Source organism: Barbus barbus (assembly GCF_936440315.1).
Source record: "Barbus barbus genome assembly, chromosome: 20".
In the NCBI taxonomy this organism is placed as follows: Eukaryota; Metazoa; Chordata; class Actinopteri; order Cypriniformes; family Cyprinidae; genus Barbus; species Barbus barbus.
In genome coordinates, this window is record NC_136748.1 from 17,053,426 (window position 1) to 17,066,261 (window position 12,836).

Sequence of the window (12,836 nt, forward strand, 5' to 3'; positions counted from 1 at the left end):
ACCAGACCTGAGCAGAAGACCCTCGCCAGGAAGCAGACTGGGCAGGAAACCATGGCAGAGTCTGAGATCTGGGGGAAACAGAGACAGACAACACAGGGAGAGCAGAGACAGACAATACAGGGAGAGCATTCATGATCTCAGGGGGCGTGGCAGGGCAGGACGAGGATTCATAGACTGCGTTTTTAGCCGTGACAGGACAGGGCGTGAGCTCACAGACGGCCTCTTTAGCCGTGACAGGACAAGGCGTGAGCTCACAGACGGCCTCTTTAGCCGTGACAGGACAGGGCGAGAGCTCACAGACGGCCTCTTTAGCCGTGACAGGACAGGGCGTGAGTTCACAGACGGCCTCCTTGGCCGTGACAGGACAGGGCGTGAGCTCACAGACGGCCTCTTTGGCCGTGACAGGACAGACAGTGAGTTCAGGGGCGGCCTTCATGACCGTGACAGGGCAGACAGTGAGTTCAGAAACTGTCTCCTTGGCCGTGACAGGGCAGACAGTGAGTTCAGGAACGGTCTCCATGGCCGTGACAGGGCAGACAGTGAGTTCAGGAACGACCTCCATGGCTGTGACAGGGCAGACAGTGAGTTCAGGAACGACCTCCATGGCTGTGACAGGGCAGACAGTGAGTTCAGAAACTGTCTCCATGGCCGTGACAGGGCAGACAGTGAGTTCAGGAACGGCCTCCATGGCCGTGACAGGGCAGACAGTGAGTTCAAGCACGGCCTCCGTGGCCGTGACAGGGCAGACCGTGAGGTCAGGAACGGCCTCCGTGGCCGTGACAAGGCAGACAGTGAGTACAGGAACGGCCTCCGTGGCCGTGACAGGGCAAACAGCGAGTTCAGGGACGGCCTCCGTGCCCGTGACAGGGCAAACAGTGAGTTCATGAGTGGGTGCCACCACCTCGGGAGGTTCTGCAGCGGAAGCTGCCACCTCTGGTGGTTCTGCAGTGGACGCCGCCTCCTCTGGAAGTTCTGGGGCAGACTCGTGGACTGAAGAGGCCTCAGGAGCAGACTCGTGGACAGGAGAGGCCTCAGGAGCACAGTGTGCAGCCCACACACTCAAAATGGCAACCGCCATAACGGGAAGTACTGAGGTCAGGGGAACAGTCTCTGTAACAGACAGGGTTGAGGCCCTGGGAATGCCAGCTACTCGCACTGACATCAGTGGTGGGTCCATCACACTGGATATCAGACAGGGAACTTGAAGGACTGACCTTAAATCCTTGGGTGTGACAGACTCTGGCTGGAGCACTGTGACGTGGTGTGACTCTGGCTTGACAGCGGAGACGTGGTGTGACTCTGGCTTGACAGCGACGACGTGAGCAGACTCTGGCTTGGCAGCGACGACGTGAGCAGACTCTGGCTTGGCAGCGACGACGTGAGCAGACTCTGGCTTGGCAGCGACGACGTGAGCAGACTCTGGCTTGGCAGCGACGACGTGAGCAGACTCTGGCTTGGCAGCGACGACGTGAGCAGACTCTGGCTTGGCAGCGACGACGTGAGCAGACTCTGGCTTGGCAGCGACGACGTGAGCAGACTCTGGCTTGGCAGCGACGTGAAGGGGTGCTGTTGCTGCCGCCATTTTGTGAGTGAGTGAGGTGTCGCGTTCCTCCGCGACACCCACAGTAAAAGAGGAGCCCACACACAGTAAAGCATAGTCCATAAATTGACTGAGAGATGAACGGGGACCCTCGCGGATTAACCTTGACCGGAGCGGCTGATTAATGCCTTCACAAAAAAAGTCAATAAGTGCGTAGTCCGGCAGATCAGAAAAATAGGCGAGGTCTAAGTACTCCTGAATATAATCCTCGAGCGGTCGCGAGCCCTGCTCGAGGGTTAATAACAGTCGTGCACAGTCCATACCTGGCCAATGTCCTCTTGAAAAGCTGCTGGATCCTTGTGTGGCCGAGTATTCTGTTACGGGGTTGACAAGACGTGAGACGTGCGGATCCATTCGCAAGGCTTTATTATAAAACATGGTCAAGACAGGCAGGGTCAAACAACAGCAGACAGGTATGTAGAGGGCAAGACAGAAGCGTGGTCAAGGAAACAGGCGTAGTCAGCGATCGGCGTACAAAATCCAAACAGGGCAAGGCAGAGAGATAATCCAATAAACACGGGCAGGGTCAGACACGGCAAGATAAACAAGGCAAGACTCGGAAAACTAGGACTAGAAAACGCTTCGTAAGGTAGACAGGCTAACAATACTCGGCCCTGAGCAAGAGCAAGTCCCAGGCTTATATGGAGTGATGGTGATTGTGAAATGGTGATCAGGTGTGTGTGATGAGTGAATGGTGACAGCTGATCTGTGCAATGCATAGTGGGAAATGGAGTCCAATGTGTTGTGTAGTGTGGAAAGTCCATGTGGTGAACGGGTGACCTCTGGTGGTGAATGAGTGGAAGTGCATGGCCAGGATTCGTGACAGAGACATACAAAATGTGCAGGGCTAGGGGTCCTCCAGGACAGGTTTGGGAAGCACTGATCTAGACTATATTCTTTTGTTTTTTACGGATCGACGCAAACTCGTTCACAGCATCGCGCTTCATGCCAGATAGGAATTCATCAACCCGCAGCATCCGCGTCATGGTCAGCATCCAAACACCAAATTATTTCGACACGTATCAGGCACAAAATGTCCTTAAATTGAGCTGATTATCTTGGCAGAATATTGAGTAACAAAACAAATAGGCTGTTCTTGAAATTTCGGTGATACAACGAAATAATCCACATAGAAATCGGAACCCGGCTAAAGTCGCAGTTTTCTTCCCTTTCCCAGCACTGACATGATTTTCGCTCTCGTGAATTGATATTAAGGTCTGTTTGTAGTTTGTAATGATAGAAAATAAGTTTCTGAATCGAATGATATGAGATTCAGCAGGTGTTTCTGCACCTAAAGTAAACTCAGAGATGATTGAAATCAGTATTTAGGAAGCAAACCTATTTTTTTTTGTTGCACAAAATAATAAAACGTAGTGTCAAAGTTATTAATTTCAGCATTTATCATGTTAGAAATGAAAATTAGAGAACTGTATCTCGAACCCACTGATATAATCTATCATTTTACAGCAATAAACACAAATAACCTATTTTCGGCATTTTTGTGGCTATCACAATTTTGACGCTCTTTATCTCAGAATTAGATTATGCGACTTTAACCGGGGTTTCACAGACAGGGTCACACATTTCTAATTTGCTTCTTATTAATAGTTAGTAAGGTAGTTGTTAAATTTAGGTATTAGGCTGATTAGGGATGTAGAATAAGGTCATCTAGAATAAGGTATTAATATGTGCTTAATTATTACTAATAAATGGCTAATATTCTAGTAATATGCATGCTAATAAGCAACTAGTTAAGAGACCCTAAAATAAAGTGTTACCATTTGCATTTAACACTGTTTTAGCCTTCTGTCTGCGACCCTATAAAGTTTCAAATGGGAGAGCAGAAACAAAAAACAGGTCAAAAGCTTAGGCCTCTTTTCGGATCTCCTGACTGCAACTATATTCCTCTCATTCTATCAGAACATACTTGTGACCAAATTTTGGGTCATGATGACCCACCAGTTGATGCTCTTGAAATAAATGTAGGCTATGCTTGTAAATTCATACTCTCCTCTTTGAGACCTACAGAATTTAACACACTCTTCACAGTACAGCCTTCCAGAATGCACAAATATCAAAAAGCACTCCACTACCAAACCCTCCCGTTCACATCAAGCATCAAAGTAAACACTCCCTGGCAGTGTCAGTCATTAATTTACACAGCGAACAGACATAACAAAATGAAGGAGAATACAGAATGACATGAAAAAATATTCCAGTCTGCCTGCCTCTTTCTCTTTCTGGTGCAGTAATGAAAGACATTGTCTAATCGGTAAGACAGTGCTCGAAGATAAACTGCTGGTGAGTTTGACAGGAAACTTATTTCTCATTTCTTGAAAATCTGTGTGCACATGGAAGCGCACGCTACCGACTGGATGACACGCTTTGTTGTATAACAAACTTTGCAGAGCTTTCCTCTGAGAGGGAGAGGTATAGGAGATATTAAACATCTCCAGTGATGAGCTTGCCATCAGAGAGAGAATGTGACTGTTGGATGAATCAGCCTCTGAATCTTCTACCTCTTACACACATAATGAGCAACACACCTCTAGATGTTTAATGCAGCCAGCAGGATATGTGGGCTGCTGTGTCAATATGCTGTGGATTAGCAGCTTTGAAAGTAGGACCGCATCGATTTGTAGATGGCGAAAATCTCTGCTCTATTATCAGACAGCAAGTTATTCCTGCCATGTGCCACATGCAGCAAACAGAGCTGGTCGAATCAGCCATCCAATTTTAACAGATTTATAATCTAGAATATTTGTTAAAGAAATCACAGTGCAATGGGATGGTTTGCCCAAGAATGAAAATTCTGTCACCATTTAGGGGCCATTTAAAAGCGTGACACCCAGGGAAGTGGAATGAATGTTTCAAAACTTTTAATTTCAGCTCCATGTTTTTATAACTGTCAGAAACATAATTTAGCACATTTAAATGGAAAAACAATAGTACTGTGCGAATGGCCTCTTACTCACCCTCATATTCTAAATCCAAAACCAATATCATCTTGTTCCATGGAACACAAAATTACATTTTGAATACTGTAGGCCTGCTGGTCATGTTTTTTTGCATGCAATTAAAATTAACGGGGCGCTTTTAAGCTGCAAAAAAAGACATAAAAGCACCATAAAATATCTTAATGTATCCCAAAAATAAAACAAAAGAAGTGGAAAAGAAAAAAAATGCATCATTTATTTACTCAAAATAGAGCAAATGAGTCCTATTTTATAATTATTTTATGGTGCTCTTTTGTCTTTTTTGGAGTCTAACAAGCCACTGGTCACTATCTACCTTTGTTGTATCCAATTTGTTCAACGCAAAAGTAAGCTATTTCCTGTCAATGTGCAGGACATCTGATCTATTGTCCACTATAGGTAAATTACCAGATTAGAAGAATAACAGTAAATGTCAAAACTCTTTGCACTACCAATTAGTGTTTATTCAGTATATTTGTCATGACAACGTTGCTTCCCTAGAGGTGAAGCATGAGGAAAACTGCACGGTCCAAAATATATTTGCACCTTCTGAGGAGGACAATGAGCAAACAAAACAGCTGTTTAGCTCTAGGAAAGATTTATCATTTAAATTTAAGAGTAAGCTGGTTGTCATACTGATGTGAGTTGATGGCTATAATGAAGAACAGTCATAAATTAACAGACATGCCCTCAACAACATTCAGCATCTCCTGTGAGGGACCACAGTTTAGATCACAACCTTAATTAGCACATGGGGGAAATTTAGGTCAGTTTAAGCACAGGAGCAAGGGTTTAGCCATGAGTTAAGGAAGGTAATTAATTAGTCACATGCAGATGCTAAACAGGCTCATTAGTGAAGTGACTGTGGGCTAAAGGACGTTTGTGTGTCTGTGCATTTGTTAATAGTTGTGAACATAAAGACGCAGAATAAATGAACACAATCCATGTTATGAAATAGCTCATTTCATCATGGTGTGTGGATGTAACAAATGCAGCTTATGTAGGAAAAAAAACTGATTGTAAATTATATATAATCTCTTAAATTATCTAAATCCAACCTTATGCCCTTATGTTTTAAAATGCTCCTCTCAACTACAGATTTAGTCTAAAATAAGAAAATACTATCTTTCAACAGGGCGATAAGTGCTGCCAGTTTAAACTGATGGGCTTTTATACTTGTTACGGGCATCTAATACATCTTCATCTCTGGCCAACTCGTAGACGCTATCAAGAGACGGGCCCATTTTAGTCAATTATACCGCAGCCTGCACTGATGGGGGTGATGTCGTGGGGCACGATGAGAATGATGGGTAACTGTCAGCTGTGTGGTGAAAAATGGGATCCACATTGTGTTGAAATAAATGTCTAAAGCAAGCAGAAACTCCATTTTGAAGTGACAGTTTGTCTTGTATATGCTAGTATATGTGCAAAATAGAGAAAAAGACAGAAGATTGTACAGTAGTACATCCAGGACAATGCTACAAATCATCAAGTTAGAAAATATCCACTTTATAGACAAATAAATAAATAGATGAATAAATAAATATGTGCATGGGAATGATGCATATTCATGAATCCGAAACGCATGTTCCCAATGTGTGAATCAGTTCATGAAATCACTAATGACCTCTGTTAATAAATGTAACTGAAACATTGGATTACTTCACCCAAAAAAGAAAATTATTTAATTAACTACCAGCGTATAATCAGCGATGTTTACATTCAGCATGTGGCTTTCTCCTGAATGTAAACAATGCTGATTACGTTAATTGCGTTCGGGTGAAAGGGCTCAGGGAGAAGAATTGTTGGACAAATTGTTATTTTTGTTTTCTCAATCAAATCATCAATCACAACTCCAAGGTTTCTGGCTGTTTTTGAAGGAGTTATGGTAGATGAGCCTAACTGGAAGGTGAGATTGTGATGAAGTGATGGGTTAGCTGAAACTACAAGCAGTTCTGTCTTGGATTAAATTAATTAATTAAATTAAATTAATGTAATTATATTACATTAATGACAGAATTTTCATTTTGGGGTGAACTATCCCTTTAACACAGATATAGTCACATTAATCTAAGCAGAAGAACATTAATACAGAACACTAGCACCAAGTTATCCCACAGTTTGTTTAACGTTACATGTTTCATATTTTTTCGTTCATTTTCGAAGGATGCACCCTCCAGAAAACGCATTTGACGGCTGCATACGTCATTAGGCTGCTTCTTTTCAGAAAGTAATAACAGTCAACCTTTTTAATATAATTTTTTTTAACGGTTACTTAAGACTAACTATACCGCGAGCAAATAGCATTAGAGCGCGGGCTATGAAGGACATATTGGTTGGGTTGGCACACTGAACGAATACTCCCACTTTACCAAACGAGTCTGAACAAGACTCCGAGAGGCGCTCAATTAGACATCTCATTTAGTGAACGAAAATAATGAACAGGCGCATATCTAATAGTAAACGTACTGAATGAACGAAGTATCTCACCATCAAAACTACGTTCACAACAAGGCAAATGAATGATTCATTAACAAAAGACAATAAGACATTTACTTGTTACCACCTACTGGCGTAATGATAGTGAACCGAATTAAAGGAATCGAGTCATTAAGATGAATCAAAATCCTCAGTAACGTTTGACTCGTTTGATGCAGACGGAAAAATATTGCTTGACAGTAATAGCCCACTTCATCCAGGTATTATATATGGTTGCTCAGTATATTTTGCCATTAGTTTAACTTAAAAAATCACTAAAAGAAAAACACCTCAAAACAAGAATAACAAATCAACATGCACTCACCACTGAATTCTTCATGGTGGATTTCACCGTAAACCCCTCCGTTTTTAGTTCCACTTTAGCCAAAGGATGAAATGTTCTCATTTTCGTACACATTGCTAACTAAACACCGTTTCAGCTCAAAAAGAGCAATGCAGATTAAGAGACTAAAATTGCACGTTGAACACCTGCTAACTCAACGGCGTCGCGTTAGTGCTTGTCTGTTTGTGTTACCAAGGACTCGGTTGAGGACGCGCTGCGGTTGCTATGGAGGGTAAAAACGAACCCGGATGTTCATCTTGCTGTGGAACAACTCGCGCTCTGTCTGTAGTCGTTTATCAAACGTCATTAAAAACGAAAGTGAGACGGGAAATTATAGTGTAGCAAAATGATAATCAATACGGGAAAGCATTATTATGTTCCAGTGATATATGTGAGTGCATGAAGCATAGGTTTTCTCTGCACGTCTATCTTTTATTCAATCTAATTAGATTTAGTTTTTCCAATAAATATTTTAAGGGGTTTCATTTGGCTCACCTAGTTTTAAAAGTAGACACGTGAGACAAGTAAAACAGCAAATAACATCTTATGCGTCTGTCCAGGGACAAGGGTCTAATGAGTAAACTAGTTCTGTGGTTCTCAACCTGTTTGACAATACAACTTTTAACATGCTTTGATATTTAATTAATAATCTTTTTGACATTACATTGAAGCAAAATAACTTTTTGTACATATGACAATTTGGTTTATACCCAGTGAAAAAGAAAGAAAATAATGCAGAATTGTTTTGCATTTTTCTGAAATTAGATTTTTAAATATTAATCTATTATTAAATTTAGTAAACATTAAAATTATTTAAAATATATATATATATATTTTTATATATATATTTAAATAAGACTGTAATAAATCAACATATTATTTTAAATCATTTTAGTTCATCTTTTGGCCCACTTAAAAGTTTCCTGATGCCTCTAGTGGTTGAGAATCACTGTCATAGTAACCTTAGCAAGTTTAGGGCCTCTCTCACCACAAGGCCTGGGAAAAACATTCTCAGTTACCCCACCTCAATGACCGCCCTGCATCATACGCTTAAGTGATGCTGTATCCTACAGGTGTACTAGCACATTGTCTGCTAAATCTAGAGAGAATTTCACTGCACTAAATCATTCCACTATAAGAGTTTGGCACTTTTAATCTCTGGTGTGTCTTTGCCTCTGGACTCTTCGCAGCAGTAGGCTACAGTAATTAATCTTCAGTGTGGTGTGCAAGCAGTTTCTCAGAAAACTCCTATTTGGTTTTTATGACTCCACAGAGGAAGGAAATGCTGTGCATGTGTGTGTTTGAGGGGAAATATTTGCAAAGTTATACTCCTATTAGAGCCATTTATGATAATTTTTTAATGCATCAAAAATATTTTACAAGACAATCTGATTCTAACAGACGCTAGTAAACAAAGTGTTATTTATAGTTATCCACCATATTTGTTTGCCTGTCTCATCAAGACGAAAACACACTGTACAGTTTCACATATTTTTACTGTTATCACGTTGTTTTTCCATATGACATCGCTAAAAGAATTGCCCTCAGACACAAGCCATTAGATGCTGAGTGCGTGGGCCTCATTTATGCCATTCTCATGGCACTAATGATGTGTATGTGCGCAAGACCCGTTTTGATGTGCCAAGGTCTCAGTCCCACTGCCTCTGCCGCACACACATGATATGTGTGTAATGAGTAAACAGCATTACACACATATGTGTCTTTGATGTGTCTCATTTGGCCGTTTCTCTCAGGGCTGATGCGCCATCCACTGACACAGGCAGCAATTAGACAGCGATCACCAGAAAGTTTGGTGCTGCAGGACCATTAACAGAGGAAAATGCACGCCTCGGAGTAACAGAAGCTGGGCTGGACACACACAACACAACCGACAGGACTCATCGGATATGCCAATCAGCATCCCCCAAATGGCCCATTAGGGCTGCGGGTACGAGTTTCTCTGCAGGACAGCCGCAGATATAACACATCAGCAACTTGACTCTGTCAGGAAGTAAAACTGTGCGACTGTAACAAAGAGAAAACGGGATGGTAAACAATGCATCCGAGAGTACATTTCTGTGTAGCATCACAAAAAGTCATCAGCATCAGAGTTTGCTTCAGATTCAAGGAGCACGTAGCAATACTCGCTCATGTTCGGTTTTATTGTTTGTGTACTTGTCTTCCCCTTTCTGCTTGCATTCGTGGCTTGTTGTGGGAGTATGCTAATAATTCAGGAACTGAATGCGTATCATATTCTGGTGAATATTCTGCACTAGTGCATGATCAACTGCCACAGAATTAAGAGTACAAAATAAATATATTTCCACACATCACGATTTGAATTTTTGGGGTATGTATAGTCTGTAAGATTTTTTTTTTTGTTTTGTTTTCTCTTATGCTCACAAAGGCTGAATTTATTTAATCAAAAGTACAGTAAAAGCTGTAATATTCTGAAAGCTGTTTTTGAATCCGTCTTCTCTTTAAGGCAGTAAAAAACAACACACTCTTAGATAATATTCCAAAGATCAGATCCATACTAAAAATCAACATCCTGCAGGGACATATATTGAGGCCTTGTAATTTGTTTTATTTGTTGTTGTCATCCACGGTTGGCCTGTTTGGATCTTTTCTGGTGATTATTTGCTCATTCTGTTCGAATCCAGTCTCTGATCCGACTGACTGCCCCTTTTGACATTTTTCATTTGCCTGATAATTATTAACTGAGCTTAATCTAAATGCCGTAGAATAAAACTCTAATTTAGATGGGATTTTTTTAATCAGATGGGGCTACTTTCTTTAATCAATGAATCCCTGGGAAACTGCTTAAAACAGCATCTGAAATCATCTACTTTAGCCTATTCTCACACTCAAAAGCAATCTCATCTGCTGCATTTTTCTATATCTAAAGTCAACATGAAGTGCTATTACTTTCATAATGTAATGAATAAACAGGATATTCAATGAAAATAAAGTTGATTTGTCCATCTGGAACTGACGGGATAGTGAAATAGGGGTATTACAAATTAAAATTGACCAAAACAATGCCTACAAAGCTATCTGGCTTTTTATTTACGATCCAGTAACCTTCATGGCCTCTGTGATGTCAGCAGAAGAGGAAAGTTGTTACAGACGAGGAAGTTTTTGCATTTTGACAAAAATGCACCAAATAAAGCACAAATTCATCAAGATGAAGTCAAATTTACCATTGCTCTGTGACATTTTGCATGCACAATCCAGTCATTTCAATAGAAATACATGAAATTGGGAGTATTGCCTAAGGGCACATTTTCGTAACATGAATTTGCCACATTTACCAAAAAGCTGCTTGGCTGACGTCTCTGTGAGCGGTGCTTTATAAATCTCAGTGACAATAGACAGCAGACCTTTCGGACCAAATACCCTGCAGGCACACAATGTCAATATAACTTCAGGTTGATGTCGGACAGAGGTTGCATTTTGGTTGAGAATGAAAATCGGGTTGATGGCAGTATTTGATGCCAATTTGACGTTGGCTTAACGTTGGATTTTGGTTACACAACCTAAAAACAACAAATTAACATTGACATTAGATGTTGAATTGACAACCAAAATTTAACCCAACATCAACATCTGATGACATTGTGTGCCTACTGGGTAGACATCTGAAATTTTGCTAATCTAATCTATGACAACACCTTAAGAAAGTAAATATTATCAATTTTGATTCATACATTGCCTGCTGAATTTCATTCTTGGACAGATTGTGAACGTCAGTTGGGGTCTGCTTTATTATGTCACTGATCTTCTTGAGAAGATCACATATTATGTTCCCTTGGTGACACCTGAAAGGTACAAAGCAGCAGACAATGGACTTTATGTACTTCACTTGAATCAACCTACTGAGGGAATTTTGCTTTTGTAGAAACCCACAGATATTTTAGAAACATCTAGCTTTAAATTAAGACCAAAATGTGATGCAAAACTTTCCGACACTTACAGGCACAGTAAGTTTTCCCAGAATGATGTTTGGTTGAAGACTGGTTTCTTATTCGCTCTCGTTCTTTTCTTGCTGTCTTTCTCCCTTCCCTCTCTCTCCGGCTCAGCAGTCTGAGCAGATGGCGTTTAAGTAAAATATTATTAGCACCTCCTTGTAATCACACACAGCAGCAGACTCTCTGAGCTCAGTGCACAGGTGAGAATGATTAACATAATGGAATCAAAGACTTACACAAGCTGAAGCTGCTCGTAATGGCGCTTTCAAGCAGTATTCGTTTGCACAGTCACATAGCAGTGTTAGTACAACAGTTAAAAAACAACAGTTTTATCACAAGTTTTTTTTTTTCTAATTGCCTCTGGCTCAAGCTGAATCCATGCCGTCCCTGCTCACAAACTAACGTACGAAGGTCCGTGGCTGAGATGAGTTGTAACTATCTGGAAAGATGTTTCACACTTGAAGTCAACTCTGGGGTTAATAGGGGTCTGTTCTTTAGAAAACCAGAACATGTATTTCTCTCTGTCATAGCAGCTTTGCAGAAATATACTATAAAATATTTTAAGTTGCTTATACATCAAATGATTTGAAAAAAGAAAAACATGAGTTACTTGCATTAGAATTTTGCTGTATTTTTATGGCTTTTCTGGTGCCTAGGAGTCTCAAAGTGTAGGTGATATAAAAACATTTAGAGCTATCCTTAACCAGCGATTGAAAGAAAAAGCACATGAGTTTTGGAAAATAATAAGTTAAATATATATTCACAATACAAGTCTTTGTTGATACAAGAGAGCTACATTGCATCCGTGAATAACATGTAACCGGAGCGATCATTGTTCCTTTTTAGATGTTCAAGTCATCATCTTGCTATAGAAACAGGCAGATGGAGTAACATTGTACATATATTGTATATATTATTAAACAGTGTTTTAGTTGTTGTTTTTTTTGTTTTTGTTTTTTTATTCATGTTCTGCAATTTTATTGTTATTATATTTGGTTAATGTCTGAATGCCATTTAATGTCTGATAATTTACACTTACAAATGTAGGGTCAATATGATTATTAAATGCTTACTTTTTTAATAAATAATACTGTTATTTAGCAGTGATGCATTAAATTGATCAAAAATGTCAGTAAAGACTTGTAAATTATTGCAAAAACTTCTACTACAATGAAACACAACACTGCATAATAAACAAAAAAAATGCATCAAAAGGAGATTGGTGATGGGATGGTGTATTGAAATTTGGCTAATAAATACCAGCTGCTTTGTAATGCGCAACCTCATTATCACATCACAGTCAACTTGACAAGTTTAGTAGATCAAGGTCCTTGCTAGTGCCAATTCATGTTCACAATCTACTAATTCACATAGGGAGCGAGAGAGTGGACTGATGCACAGCCAGAGAGATGCAGCAGATGAATATGAAGGGAGAGGATGGAGTGAGAAAGGAAAAAATGGGCCATGCA

The 12,836-nt window shown here is 40.5% G+C and overlaps 1 protein-coding gene across 1 annotated transcript in view; it reads right to left on the reverse strand.

The window, feature by feature from the left end:
* Positions 1-7,601, reverse strand: part of LOC306886204 (parkin coregulated gene protein-like) — a 120,160-nt gene extending 112,559 nt beyond the window's left edge. The window contains exon 1 of the mRNA XM_079443144.1: positions 7,379-7,601. Coding sequence (XP_079299270.1) covers positions 7,379-7,471 — 93 coding nt within the window. The 5' untranslated portion in view covers positions 7,472-7,601. The remainder of the gene's footprint in view (positions 1-7,378) is intronic.
* Positions 7,602-12,836: the final 5,235 nt, after the last annotated feature.